A 15,343-nucleotide genomic window follows, 5' to 3' on the forward strand; every position below is an offset into this window, starting at 1 on the left:
ATGGGAGGCAGAAGAGGGTTTTCTGTTGCTTAGACTTCTCACTTAAATTACCAATCATTTTTCTGAGGTACAGCTGGATCCCGCGTTAATAACACAGAAAGGGAGGTGTGTGCACGTTTTGTTTGCTGTGGAAGAAAGCAACTGAATATCTTCTTTGGCATCTCTGGAAAGATTTTGTGTTTTTATCAGCCCTTCTTTTGACACATGAGGCTAGGTCAAGTTGAATAAAGCACAGCATCAAGCGATTCACGTTTTGGCTCAGTGTAATAACAGTCAATTTGCTGCTAGGCTTTTTGTTGATGTGCTTGAAGAATCTAACAGGCTGCTGTCTGTATCACCACCTCTATTTCACTTTTTATTTACTCCCCATGCATCAACAAACACCCACGCAGATAGTTGCTGTAGAAGATGCAGTAAAAACCTATACACATAAACTGACCTCGAAATAGCAGATTTCACTGGTTCTTTATGTTTCATCGTCACTTATTAGCATTTCCTCTCGACTCCATATGGTTGCATAAAGCTGTTGTGCACACAAATCCACTATATTAGTTACGCATATAAATTCATACCCATGAAAATTTCTATTTTTAATCACAAACAGTTATGTTTTTGTTCGTTTTAATCACAGGTACTTTCTGTTGGACAGATTTGAGATTTATATGCATCTGTGTCAGTTTGGCAGATGTAAAAAATTCTTTAAAAAACCACCAGCCGGACTGAGTTTAAGTCAGGTGCCTGGCAATGATTGCGAGCATTACAGGGAGGCATGTGTCTGTTCCAATATTTCAAATTAGCAGACTATGCCTTGAATACCTGGTAAGGAAGCAATTAAAACAAATAGTTTATGCTTTATGTTTTATTCTCCCTATAGCTACAGGGATTATATCTTTTCACCGTACTACACTTAGATGAAGCAAAATTAAATTTAAGAAACCTGAAGCACCCTACATGCATGGTGGCTGTTTACCATTTACCTTGGGTGTGGCTGATGGATTGTGCTTATAGACTAACACAAAGGTTGTTTTTATATTTTGGCTGGAGTCAGGCATTCATCTGTGATTTTCTAGTGGATAAATCTTGATTATCTATTTTTAATCTCTGGGTGTCTTCCACAGTGTGCTTTTTATCTCGTATTCATCCCATCACCCAAGAAATGATCATTACTGTATGTGATGTCTATCAAATGCTTAACTTATTCCAGAATATAAAATTGAGTATTTGTCACGTTTGTATATAGTCATGAAAGTTAACAGTTGATCAGCTTTGATTCTTTTTTATTAGATCACAGACCCTTTTATGTACAATATAGAACATTTTTCCTAAAATTTGAACATCACATTCAAATTCACATTATTTCTGAGCAAAAAAAATATACATTTGGTGTAAAGTGTGACTTTTTTCATTTAAACAGCGTCCCTGGTTTTACTCGTTTAGTTTCAAACAGGCAGGGGTGTCATAATGGTCGTTCCAGATTGAGCCATCCAGTCCATGTACTGCTCCCCAGCTCTCTCTCTGGTTCTCTTCCCCATTGTCAGAATCCCTGCTGCTTGGTTCCTGGAGCCTTGTAGGAGCTGTTGGAGTCGGCTCTGAAAGCGATACTCGTCCTCTTTTCGTTTGCCCAGAGTGAGGATCCCAGCGGCCGCATCATCCGTGAGGACTCCACCCGGTCCCTTGTTGTCTGAGCGACACAGCAACACATAAAGGCGGCAGGGACGAGACGGTTCTCTGCAGCACTCAGACACGCTGTGAGCGTCACAGGCCAGCTGAGACAGTAGCAGCAGCAAGACCAATACCATAGCTTTCTGGTCATTAAAAGAAATTAGATTAAAAATATGATTTTTAGGATTAAAGAGGTATGATTATAAATAACAAAAAATACAGAGTGCATGAAGTACATGTAAATGTGAATTAATATGAAGTTGAATGGACAAATTCCAATGCATAATAAATATAAATCACTGAATTTATAATAAAATAATACTATCTATCTAAATCTATTATAAACAATGATAATAAACCCAAAGCACTAGTCAGTCAGTATCAACATGCCCATGCAACATGTTGGTAAGCTTAAATTTTAACCAACATTGCATTACGTACAATACAAACAGCCCCCATTTAATGATAAAGCTTATAAGCCTGAACATATATGTATATAGCCAGGCATAACTTGTTATTTATCGTATATCATAGGTAAATTATTTCTATTCTTCTATTTATTTTAATCCCCTCACTCCTGGGTTACAGAAGAGAAGATGCTGTATAATAAATGTACATATATATTTATCATTGGAGCTTAGTGACATGATAAAACCACATTCAGTAGGAAACAGTCAGTGTTAAATATTTACAGTAAAATGCATTAAATTAAATTTATTCCTCCACTACACTTGAGAATTGAATAACTGATACCAAATATCCCAAATTGTTTTTCAGTAGGCTGCTTATACCTTTAGAGCACAAAGGGATGCTAATGTAGAAAAAGCAATTAAAAAGAACAAACAAAAAAATCAGCAAAGTAAAACCATGAAAATTTTAAACAAACAAACAAAAAAAATGAAGTTGTCTTCTTACCCTGTTATTCATTTCCATCCCAGCAGCTTCTTGGAACTTGGTGGGGAACCACAACATCTGCTCTGTTGTCTGAAGGGAAGTCATCTGGTCCCAGGGGTCGAATGAGTGTCTTTTATATTGCCCTGTGCCGTCCATCCCATCAGTCCTCTGGACGTCATTTAGACCAGTGACAAACGTAGCACAAAACCACTGATTCTCTTTTTTTCTGGTCTTTGCTCATTTGAAGTTTGCTGTAAAGCTCGCTGCCATTAATTAGTGGCCTATCCCAGGTCATCTCCAAGACGCCTGAGTGGACCTTTGATGCACTGCAGGTATGTTTTTGTGGCTGCATGCTAAAGGTTTATTAAGACATACCATTACAATGACTGGTGAGGGGCTGAAGTCAATTAGCAAATATATATATATTTAAAAAACGGATGCCCTTTCTCTGCTCTAATGACAAGTTCATTCAAAGGCTATGCTAATGAGGATGCATGGACTTTTCTCTCTCATAGTGAAAGCACTTCACAAGTAAAGACCTAGAAAAAAGACTTCCGGTAGGGTGTCAAGCATGTCAGGCACATCTGTGCACAAATGATCTGCTTTACAAATCAGGGACAAATTTGCAGTAAAAATAACAAGATAACAACTCTTAAAAGCAAATATTGAACCCTTGATTGTTTTTATCCCCACAACCATTTACTTAATGTTTGTTGCCATCTTATGGACAACAGGAAGCAGTGCTATCTCATTCATGATAAACTAAATGGCTTAAATCTATTTTAGTAATAAGGGAATCATTTAAGATCGATTGAGAATTGACTATGCATTACAGTGCACTTTTGTAAAGCTATATTGATTGTTGCTTTTAAATGGCTAGGTCTCTTTAAAAAAAAGAAAAGCAGTGGCACCGTGTGTGAACCCTGCACAGTAAAAACCTTTTTTTTTTTTTAAAAAATATCAGTTTAAAAATCTAAATAAAATTGCAAAGAACATCCATTTACATCCATTTATCCCAGTTCATTTGTACATATAGCTACTTGAATGATTATTAAATAGTAATGAACAAGAGGAGACAGGAGAAACAATGAAGCCAGTTTTAATGGGCCACTTAAGAGATCTCTTACAGAATCCACACTCACTTTGAAGTGAAACACGTCAGGTTATTGTTCAACTGTTGTGTTGTGGTGCTAACCCCTAAACCTTTCATTCCAATCCCACATGCACTGGTTGGCTTGATCTGCACCACAGAACAACAGGTGTCAAATCACTGTGTATGTGGAAGTAATGTTAAAAAATACTTAGAATATCAATAAAACTAACAACAGTTATAATAATATCAATCATGAATGTCCGAGAATTATTATAGCAATATATGTTCCCTTCATACACTTTGCATACATTTTACATCTATAGTCACTTTATTCTTATAGACAGCAGTATCATGTTCCTGATGATCTTTGACCTCTAACGGGAGGGGTCAAATATTCCAGTTGTGACTGACTGGTGAACTCCGCCACTTAAGGACGTGCTCCATCCTAGGGACCAGGACATCAACTCACATAACATCATATACGTAGCCCCTAGGAAGGAGACAAAAAGATTGTGTGGGGAGTGTCCAAGAATGCCGGAGAACTTAAACCCTAAGAGAAATGACACTAGAGATCTGAGGGGCCTGATGAAGACTGACACCAGCAATAATACATCAGGGTGATTTTTTTTTTTCTATTTTAGCACTATAGCTGCTTATTTTGTGCTGAAATGGCCATTTGTGACCCCTACAGACTAGTAGAGCTGCTCTACTTTGTGCCACTAAATTAAAATGGCCTCCTCTTCATCATCAAAATAAGTGAGGGTTTCCTGTATGTCTTAGTTGTGGGAGGGAAAGTGTGAATGTGAAGAAATAAACACTTGAAGACATGCCAAGGAGTCTCTGAAAATAAAAAAGGCAAATTTGTGGCATTAAATGCCAAAGTGAGGTAAAGCCTGTACCCACAGAGCTAGAGTACATCGTGGAGGGGCTTGAAAATAGCAGTGCCCAGAGAGAGACAGGGATATGTAACTCACTGATGTTTTCAGCCGTTATCCTTCTGCTTTTCACTTCTAGCTGAAGTGTAGTATCTCTCTTCTCTTTCATATCTCTGGCCAACACAAATCACCTCTCAAACTTGCGTCTCGCTTCTAACACGACGAGGCTTCCTCCTCATCATCATCTCTTTTAATTTCTCAGCAACTTCTTCCATCTCTCTTTCTTTACTGACCTCTTGCTTTCTTTCTACACCTTTCTGCTTCTCTGTCTCACTGTCTCTCTTTGGGACGGATTCTCTGTGGGCACAGGCAGCGGGTCAGCAGGATCCCGCAGGACTGTCACTGACAGTCTCTTTTTCTTTCTCGGGGATGGTGTCGAGAGGTACTGCTGCCCTCTGCTGCTGGTTTTGGAACTGAAACTGGTGCTGGGGTAGCGGTGGCGGTTGAGGGTAGGCAGGTGGTTTTGGAACAGGTGGGGCCAGAGGAGGAGCCGATAGCTGGGGATGCAGCTGGGGATATTGCTGGGGATGCGGGTGCAGATAAGCCTGAGGTGCGGTCTGAGACTGGAGCTGATTTTGGGGTTGGCACAGCAGTGGAGGCGTTGGGTGGGTCTTGGCCTGAGGCTGCTGCTGTGTCTGCTGCGGCTGGTGGTGAGGATGGTGCTGAAGCTGTGGGGAAGCTGCTCCATTTTTACTGAGGCCACAGGACTGAGCTGCACAGTGGATCTGACGCAGAGTGTCCAGTGCCTCACTCTTTGCGTGCTTTAGCAGGTCAGCCTGGCCCTAAGAATTAGACACAGAAGAAGAGGCAGAAAGAAACATTTGTTAATATCACTCAACTATATAAAATTTAAATGCATTCAAACAGCATTCCCTAAAGGCTACTTATACTAACTCTATTTTAAATAACACCATCAATGCAATTTCCTTTTATCCCTCTTCTTTGTTTTTTAGAAAACAGATTTTAATCTCTAAACGACCACTATCTGCATGACTTTTTAGTGAGAAGAAAGTAAAGGTGCTTATATTATTGCTTATTGTTAATGTATTACTCAAAAAGATGCAGAAGGGGGCAGTATGAAGCCAATGAAGAAAGGCCTTTGGTTTCTTGCCAGCCCTTTGTACTGTTCCTCTCAGCTTGCAAGTACTGCTGGCATATGGTGGCAATGTTATACTACATTTCTGCTCTTTATTTGAACACCCCAGAGATGAAACCCTGCCATATGTGGAGGAAGTGGTCAGGGCAGGCATCCTGCGCTACGGCACTGTCAAGTCAATCTGGGCCACTGCCATGGCTGCCTCCCTCCTTAAGCTAGCTGTCTCTGCCATGTGGAAATGTGGTGGAGTTTTCTCCACAGGCAGTTATTTCTGTGTGTAAGAGGTGCTTATATTATTAGAACTGTCCAAAGGAGATGAAAAAAAAGGGAGAAAGACCACACGCTTCAGACAAACTCCCTCCACTTGAACAATCTAATTTCTCGACTCTTCCCCTCAGGGTTTACTCTCGCCAGATTCCTCCAGCATGTCCACTTCAACATCTGCTCACAAGAAAGTTGAAAGCAATTTTCCTTTTATCTGCGAATCTGCATATTTTACCTCCCTCGCACTGAACTTCGGTCTGTCTGACCTGCTGCGACAGCTTGCTGGGCTAACCTCCTTGTGAAGAGACACAGTCTGACCTGTTGTGGACCAGACTAAAATATAAACGGCGAAAGGGATAAAGTTCTTAGTGCCACAAGGCAGGTACAGCGGTATGACATACTGGGGTAAGACTAAAGGTGATGCCCTGCAGACGATGGCCTGCGATCTACTCGTTGGTGATGTTAATACACTGCAAGTGGCATTTTAGCTCAACCAATACAGCACGCAAACCGGGAGTATGAGCATGTCATATGTTTGGAATAAAAAAACGAAGAAGGAGGAAAAAAAAGAAATTATGTAAGTCATGACTCACCAGGCATAAAATAAGGCAGCAAGAAGCTTATCCTGTGCTGCCTGAGTCAAATAACGGCTACACTTGTCTTTGAATGCATTCACCCCTACAGCTGGCCTAACGTTGTCCGCAGGGGGCTAAGCTCATGTAAGGACAGCTACTAAATCCCACAACTATATCCTCATTAAATTCTAAACCAGTGTCCTTTTTGTTTATCAGAAACGGACCACTCCTTTGAGAGAAATTGAGTAGTCGATAACCTGCCTCTAGGTATTATTTTACATTTATAGACATCCATGGGAAGTTAGAAGAGACAGCAGAGTATAAGCATCATTGGAACATATAGACTGAGTCAGTTCTTATATTAAGGATTAACCATAACAACAAGACATCTGCGAGAATTTGATTTAATCACATATAAAAGGGTTAGAGTTACATTGGCTTCGCACAGAAAAGACTGAAGAGGCCAAAATCTGAGTGAATTTAAGAGGAGGTTATTTAATTATATGTAACTGCCCAAGAAAACAGATTATAACACTAGAAAGTACAAACGTGAGCGATTTGGGAGACACGTCTTTTTTCAAACCCTGTTATTCTTCTAAAAAGGACAGCAATGTGGCTGACATTTGCTTCAAAGGATCTCTTTCTGTCTCTTTGATTTTTCTTCTTTCTTGACTAACTGGAACAATAAGTGGCAGAAATGGGCAAATACCCTCATTCACCGTGACAGCCCCGAACTGACCGAAACTGTCAAAGTAAGGGTGGAGATGGAGCTAGAGACGAACACTGACAAACAGATAGGACATGACTCTTCCCTCGCCTTTCCTCTCAGCGTCCCACACTTCCATCTCTAACGACTAGCGAGTACTTCCTGGCCTGCTGAGAATCTGGAGAGGCTGACAGGTGAAATAATAACTGGGTACGGCTGCCAGCCTTGGCAAACAAGCACCAAGCTCTCACCAAATGTTCACTATGAGACGCAGATTACAACTGAAGAATGGGAAGAGGACAAGAAGGAGTTATGTGTGTGCCACCTTGTTGTTGAAAGGGTGGCTCATCACAGGAGAACAGACGAAACGGGGGGGAGACTGCGATCGGAAAAATAAGGTGTGTGAATGTGGTTAGTACTGGGATAGATTCTGGACAGCTGGTCTAGCTAAAGGAAGCAAGGGCGTAAATTGCACCATAGATGGGTGGAGGACATCATTTTAACCCTAACAGCAATGCAACCCCCTTTTTGTTGTTTTCCATCTGGCAAGACTGGCATGAAAAGGAGAAGACATCTATCTATCCTAATGCTCAAGCCACTCTGTCTGTACTTAGCATGTGGCGTTATTTTAGCGTTGCTATTACCGGCAGCAGTCGTAGAGGAAATGAGATGAGAGCATTGAGCAGCCTTATCTCCTGTGTCAAGGGGCAGGCAAAGACAAGAATGCATCATCATCAAGGCATGTCTAGGGGATCCAGTGTCTCCTTATGAGGAATAACAGAGCAGCATATGTGTGTCTACAAACAAGCGCGAACAATCCTATCATGTCTTGTCAAGATAGTTACACGACCAAATAAATAAAATGGTACTTGGACTCAACAGTAATTAATTAAGAGGTTTAGGGATTAGAGAAGAGGGAAATACAATTAGCCCAGTGAGCTTTCTTAAGACATTATGTTATTTAATCTCAGCAACATGGTCTCAGATTGCTTGTCCAGTTGGGTACAGTCCCCAAAGTAATCTCAAATGCACATTAATCACTTTTAATAGCTGTACTTTATACAAATGGGGGGTTTAGATTAATTATTAGGCTTGTTGCTGTGTTGTAGGAGGGGTTCACTAACCTTCAGCACAGTGATGTTCCAAGCGTAGCTCTCCATAGCCTTCTGCAGTTTACGTCCTTTCAGACCCTCCTTTGCTCCAATGCGATGCAGGTCCTCATGGAAGTCCAAACCTGGACAAACACACAGGCAGGCGTGCCATGTAAATAAAAGCAAAACATATTAAAGTGGAAAAAATACAATGCAAAAAACACTTTTAGGCATAGTCTACATTGGAGTATTTGTTTTACAATGTTTAGTAGAAGAAATTTCATACAAGAGTAAATAACCTCATGTATGCAGACCAAGGAAAATAACTACATTTTGCAATTTTGCAAAAATCACCATGAAACAAAATATGCCCGCTGAGAAGTTTTAGGTAAAGTGTCTTGCAGTGTACAAAACTCTGCCATAAATGCATTAATGCATATTAGTCCAGATCTGTTATGCATATAAATTCACATACATTATAAAATCCAATGACATACTGTAATATAACCATCTTTTAGTACATTTTATTGTTTGTTCTTGTACCCACAACCAAGTTGGAGCACTACAGTTGGATTTTAGCATGCAGTGTGTTGTGTTGCTATGGCTGTCTAAACTGAGGTCATATGAAGCAGGCTAAACTCTAATTAATCTATCAGTGCTTCCTGCTTCATTTAGCCCAGGCAGACCGTAACTAATCCCCCGGGCTTTAAGAGCAAACTCCTCCTAAACCTAAGGCTCAGCCTGCTTGTCAGTCTGTCCCTGACAAGTGACCTTATGGTTCTTCAGCTTCGATTTACTGCAAAAACAATGATGAAACATAATACACTACAATTCACAAGAAGCCCGTCACCTCAAGTCATTCCTTCTTTAGTCTTTGAACATTTCCAGGTGGCAGGTACTGCAACAAACCTCTTTTCAGGAACATTCTTTAGTTGAACTGGTGGAGAGTAGGAGACTTACTGTACTGTCAGCAAGTACCAGAGCCGTATAATATCGAAACACTGTTTTGTTAGGGGGTTTTTTTTTTGTTTGTTTTAATATTCAACAAAACACCCAAAATTTGTGCTGGGAAAGTATGAGATGCCATCTTGGTTTTGTAATGTAGCTACATTGTTCCCCATTTGACAAACTGTTTGTGTTATCATCTTCAGAGTGCATCCTTGAAGCACAGAAACATGCAAGGGGATATAGAGGCCTCTCATTTTGTAAGAAGAAAAATGAGACTATGTTGACTTTATGAAGTCAAGATAAAAAAAAAAAAAAAAAATTAAAAATAAAAACAAAATGACACAATCACCAGTTTTCAGGGCATACCAGGCTGAACCATACCAAAAATAACAGCTGTGCTATAATTTCCAAACTTGATGGTGATGTACAACCAATGCAGAATATCTGTTTCAGAGGCTGAAAGTTCTGCTAACAGGGATTAGGACTGATTTGATCTCGTAATCTGTTGTAGTTAATGGGCTCAGAGAGGAGCCAAGGAAGTTTGTGTTCACAGGACACGAGGAGTTAGGATGGCAGGGAGCGGAGTAAGTCATGAATTTAGCAAATTAGCTAGAGGAGGCAATACAGCTCTTGAAGCATTTAATTTGGCATTATGAAGCTTTCCCTTCCCCTAACAGTCTTGATGTTGCTGTTCCTTAGTGTCACTTAAACTATGTGAAATTTGAGCTAATAAAAATGTGGCCCTGTAGCACACTCTGAAGAGATTGAATTTTACGTTGAGAGAGAGAGAGACAGGGAGAGTCGGGTCCTAAGGAGGACTTAGGGAATAATATATCTCTTCTGAGTAGCCAAACAAATGCAAACATATCACACACACACACCTCAGTAGAGTAAAGAGCAGAGAGGGTTTTTGCCTTTGTAACGAGTACTGCAGCAGCACCTCTTCTGCTTCAAAAACATACAGTGGCTTCAGGCAGAGAGACAGAAAGGTAAGTAAATAATAAAATCAAACAGAACCTTCAAACAGGATCTGATGAAAAGAAATAATGAATAAAAAGATAGGAAATGCTCTGAGTGGGGAATGCATGACAGTCAGCTCAGTGTTTCATTAATTTATCTCTATTCATACACACTGGAAAGCCCAACACAATGCCATGAAGCAGAACATGGGATATTCCAGCTGCTGATGAGCTGGGAGAAAAACTGGTTAAATCCAAGGAAGATAAAGGGAGGGGGAGTTCTTCATCTTTTCTACTGGCAATAAAATACACAGTGCTGACTGAAACAGTGGTTCATCATAGCGAAAACCTTTGCAAGGAAGAGAACATCAATAAATACACATGGTAGGGCTGGCAGAGAGGCAGCGGGTCTTTAACTCATATAGTAAGCTTGCACCTGTTCCTGGACCTGCCTTAATATGGCATGATGCATGGCTATATTCAAGCCAGATGCCTGAACACCTCGCCACCAGACGTGGAATACATAGAGGTGCCAAGAAATACAGCTGGTGCCCCCTTTTCAAGAAGGGGGGCAGGAGGGTGTGCTCTAACTTCACTCCTCAGCCTCCCTTTCTCAGAGTCCCTGGGTTTTGAGTTTTCTATAAATTACTGTTCTATTGGTTTTGAGAATTGTTCTGAGTTTTTGCATTTCCTGGTTGGTTCCTTTGCACTGATTTTATCTGGCTTCATTTTCACTTCTAGTTCTGTTTATGGTTATACTTTGGTTTATATTTAAATCCTTGAGTTCCTGCCTCCCTTGTGTTTCCGTGTCTTGTTTAGTCTTTGTGTTTTGCTACTTCCCATTTTTACTGTGGTAGTCTTTTGTCTCTTGTGCTTGGTGTTTAGTTTTACTTCCTTTTGAGTCATTATGTTAAGTTATCCTCACCTGTGTTCTCACGTGCTACCTCTCCCTCATTATTTTGTGAGTATATGTTGCCTCTGTCTCTCCTTGTCCTTTGTCATATTGTCCCTCACTGCTGTTTGTTCCCTTGCTCCGTCATTTCTGGTATTTGGAATTCCTGGCTCTCTTCTGCGTACATTTTTGGCTTTTGTTTACTCTTTGCCTGACAGCATTAAAGCAGTTTTTTGGAGTTATTCCCATTTCCCCTGAGTCCTGCATAAAGTTCCACCCTTGCTCCCACACAGCCAATCCATGACACCCTGGGAAGGTCTATGCCAGGTTACCAGAGAGGAGAGTTCATCTGTTAGTCGAACCTTGGATCCAGGAAGAACAATGCATTCAAGTTTGCTCAATGAGTCTACATACATTTTGGGAATTTGGAGAAAGCACTCGACTGCATTTCTCAAAGTATAATGTGAGGCGTGCTTCAGGATTGCTTCAGCTTCAGCCCATTTGGTTTCTGTTCAACTGCAGTGAGAGCTTGATTCGCTCTGAGGCAACAAGTCAGACTCATTCCCTGTGAGTACTGAGTTCACTGGGCTGCCCTTTGGCACCAATTCTGTTAAAATCTTTTATGAACAGAATTTCTAGACACAGCTAAGGGGTAGATGATGTCAGTATTGGTGGTCTCCCAATCTTTCCTCTTTTTGCAGATGTGGTTCTGTTAGCTTCACTGAGTCATGACCTCCAGCTTGCACCGGGGAGTGTGAGAAATGACAATCAGCACCTTTGATTTTAGGTCGGAGTACTTCAGGGTCTTGTTAATGAGTGAGGGGAGAGCAGAAGATTAACAGAAATACTCTTGCAACATCTGCAGCAATGCAGATGCTGTACTGGTATGTTGTGGTGAAGAGAGAGCAAAGCGGGAAAGCGAAGCTGTTGATTTACTGGTCCACCTACACTCACCTATGGCCACAGGCTGTGGGTAGTGAACGAAATAATGAGATGGTGGATATAAGTGACAGAAATGACTTTCCTCTGAATGCCTGGATGTGTGGGCTCAGCCTTAGAGACAGGATAAGGTGCTCAGCTTATCTCTCATTGGGGAGGGGCTCAGAGTATGTACTTCTCCACATTCTCCTGGGCGCTTCTTAGGTCAGGTGTTTTGGGCATGTCCCAATGGGATGAAGGCCCGGAGTAGACCCATGACATGCTGGAGACATTTTATCTCTCAGGTGGTTAAGGAACACTTTGGTGTCCCGAAAGAAGGGTTAAAGGATGTGGCCAAGAAGAGGGAGGTCTAGGCATCTCTGCTTAGAATCTTTCTCCCACAATCAGGACGTGTGTATTTAAGTATTTATATCATCTGATCACCAAGTATATCACCTTCATAATAAAGGTACAGTCATGCCACATTTGCATTTGAAAATGAATGCTCCGTTCTTTGTGATGTGAGTAAATCGGTGCACTGACAAACTAGTACACCACGACACACACACATCTAAATGAATTCTGGACACAACAAAGCTTATGCGTTACAGTTTTGAGAAACACTGCTGGAACAAATCTTTAAATAAGCTAGTGAAGCAGAGGCTAGTGGGGAGAATGACTGGAAACCGGGCTACCCACACACAGATTAGATATGCATGCAGACAAATAAGCCAGTGTACACAATGTGCACAAAAACACAGTGGTAGCATCTGGAGGTGCCAGAGTGTGCATCCCAGCTGTTTTCCTGGTCCCACATTAGCAATGTGTGTGATAGTGAGCCATCAATAGTGCCCAAGGGGAATTATCTAACACCTCTCCATCCTCATCAACACGTCAGCTTCACTGCCCAAATTGAACTGATTAGCTGCAATAATAACTGGGAAAAACTGTGCACAGGAAGGAAGGAGGTGGTGCTGCTGAGACTTAAAAACCACAGCAACCCCAAACTATCCATTTTTAACTTCCTACTCGTAAAATGAGGAATGTGCCAATGGGCAGGTTAGGATGTAAGAGGATAGTTTGGGCCTCTCATTCAGATCGTGGCCATTGGTGTGATTATGGCTTTGTCACAACAGCATTTAGCTGATGAGCAGAGAACAATTTTAATGTCTAGGGCAAAAGTGTCAGGTTCAATCACAGGTCCTAAAATTAATGAGTGCATGTGCTTACATGAAGCGAACATACTCACGCATCCTACTCCACATTCTCTTTTGGATACTGACAGCCTGTCCTCCATTAGCACCTTTTCTGCTTCTCACAGAGCCATTATAGCAAAATTATAACTTCGACTTCTGGATTGATCGTGAGGACAAAACCTTCTATTCCATGCAAATCCATCATTTCGCGCTTCACATGCCTCTCACTGACTCTCTATGTTCAGGCTGATGCTACTGTCATTGTCAGTATGTACATAATCATATGGTTGATGGAATGGCTTCTGAAGGATGCATTCAGTACTTGTCAATCTATCAAGAGAGGTAAATTCATGCTTTCCAAGCCATCAGAATGATGCCGAGTTTTGGTGGGGGAGTCGAGTCAAACCCAGTGCAATGCATGACTTTTCTTTTCTCCAGGGTTAAGAAATCATTTTAATGAACTGAGACACAGGTTAAGAACATGATCAAAACAGAGGGAAAGTCTATTAAGGGACACTGTAGCATTACTGCAGAAAATCTGTCTAGAATTTTATTTGTCCACCAACAAATTTTAGAGAAGTTTCACAGCAAGCAGCTCAGTATGTTTCGCTTTGCATTATTAAGCTGCTTTTTGATCCATATTTATGTTAAAATACACATTTGAACACTTAAAGATGAAGCAGGCAGCATCTTTTATATGTTACAGTAAAATAATCCACAATAACCTTAGAGTATATTGAATTTTAAGTGCTGCAACAGGGAACTAAAAGCCTGCGCCTACGGTCGTCTGTCAGGTTTGTGATCGCTGATCATGAGTTGACTTCTGGTTAGTAGTATAAGGAAATAAAAAGTCCAAATTAGCATGTGATTAAGCCGGTGACCTTTGTGCATGAAGCAAAATGTTGGGGTTTGTTTCCATGTTCATCTGCTGGTAGAGGGTTAGATAAGAGAAGTAAGATTTGCAAATACTGGCATAATTTATCAAATGAGGGTTTTCAAGATTTCTGTCAACCGCAGATTTTAAATTTAAGGAACCACCATGAACCACCAATACTGCTTAGGCATCAGTAGATATACATACACTCAGTGTCCCCTTTATTAGAAGTGCCTGTTCAACTCTTCATTAATGCAAATCTCCAAATATCCATTAAAAAAATTTTAATTTGTTGTGTTATTGTTGACTGAAATAAAATTTCAAATGCAGACATTGTACAACAGCTTGCTGAAGTTCACGCAGGTGAGTTAAGCGACTTTGAAAGTGGGTTGTTGGTGCCTGACAGACTAGTTTGATTATTTCAGAAACTCAGATCTACTTGGATTTTCCCACATAGCCATCCATAAGGAACGGTCCAAAAGAATCCAGTATCCAACTTTTCTAGACCATAATGCTTGCTGATGCTAGAGGTCAGAGAAGAATAGCCAGACTGCTTTGAGCTCATAGGAGGGCAACAGTAACTCAAGAAAACCAAGTGTAACAATGAAGGTTTGCAGAAGTAAACACACAATACGTCAAAGCTTGAAGCAGATGGGCTACAGCAGCAGAAAACCACATCAGGTGCCACTTTTGTCAGCTAAGAACAGGAAATTGAGGCTATAAGTCACACAGGCTCATCAAAACTGGACAACAGAAAACGAAAAAAAAACGTCGCCTGGTCCGATGAGTCTCTAATACCTCCGTGACATTCCAATGGTAGGGTCAGAATCTGGCACAAACAACTTGAAAGCAAAGATCCTGCGCTGTACTGACAGTTCAGGCTGCTGGTGGTGGTGGTGTCATAGTGTGCGGGATATTTTGCCCTCAAGAATGTTCTAACACAAATACAAATGTGTGTTTTTTGTTCTTTATACCAAGTGTGATTACATGTGTTGCTGCACAGGGAGCAATCTTACAATATTAAGCCAATTATTATGGCATTGCAGCAAGTGAAGCTGCAAAAACAAAACAAGTATGGTATGAAATACTGGTGTTAGGTTCACTCGGCTCTGTTTATTCTAAGCTAGAATTACTTAATAAAGGCTAACTTGCCTTTATATTCACTTAAGTCAACAAGATTAGATTTTATTTAAAGCTTAGAATTCCCATTTTCCAATTTTGATTTTAGGCAATAGGTAAC

General features: G+C 40.8%; 2 protein-coding genes across 2 annotated transcripts in view; both read right to left on the reverse strand.

The window, feature by feature from the left end:
* Positions 1-1,307: 1,307 nt before the first annotated feature.
* Positions 1,308-2,814, reverse strand: hcrt (hypocretin (orexin) neuropeptide precursor). The gene is made up of 2 exons (XM_031729973.2): positions 2,578-2,814; positions 1,308-1,805 (listed from the first exon to the last, which is right to left on the reverse strand). Exons 1-2 carry the CDS (start codon positions 2,710-2,712, stop codon positions 1,440-1,442), a joined length of 501 nt encoding a protein of 166 aa, XP_031585833.2. The 5' UTR covers positions 2,713-2,814; the 3' UTR covers positions 1,308-1,439.
* An 824-nt stretch (positions 2,815-3,638) lies between these two features.
* The window catches only part of si:ch211-210g13.5 (inactive phospholipase C-like protein 2), a 68,884-nt gene continuing 57,179 nt past the window's right edge, over positions 3,639-15,343 (reverse strand). The window contains exons 5-6 of the mRNA XM_031729891.2: positions 8,350-8,459; positions 3,639-5,366 (exon numbers count right to left, since the gene is read on the reverse strand). Of these exons, the coding sequence (XP_031585751.1) occupies positions 4,902-5,366; positions 8,350-8,459 (575 nt within the window). The 3' untranslated portion in view covers positions 3,639-4,901. The remainder of the gene's footprint in view (positions 5,367-8,349; positions 8,460-15,343) is intronic.

The sequence above is a fragment of the Oreochromis aureus genome, linkage group 4 (assembly GCF_013358895.1).
Source record: "Oreochromis aureus strain Israel breed Guangdong linkage group 4, ZZ_aureus, whole genome shotgun sequence".
Lineage (NCBI taxonomy): Eukaryota > Metazoa > Chordata > Actinopteri > Cichliformes > Cichlidae > Oreochromis > Oreochromis aureus.

What these genes read in the sequence shown, in the direction of transcription:
- hcrt (XM_031729973.2), bottom strand. Translation starts at nt 2,712, where the DNA reads ATGGACGGCACAGGGCAATATAAAAGACACTCATTCGACCCCTGGGAC. An exon ending in GGATGGAAATGAATAACAGG is followed by an intron (nt 1,806 to 2,577) that starts GTAAGAAGACAA and finishes TTTAATGACCAG; the next exon opens with AAAGCTATGGTATTGGTCTT.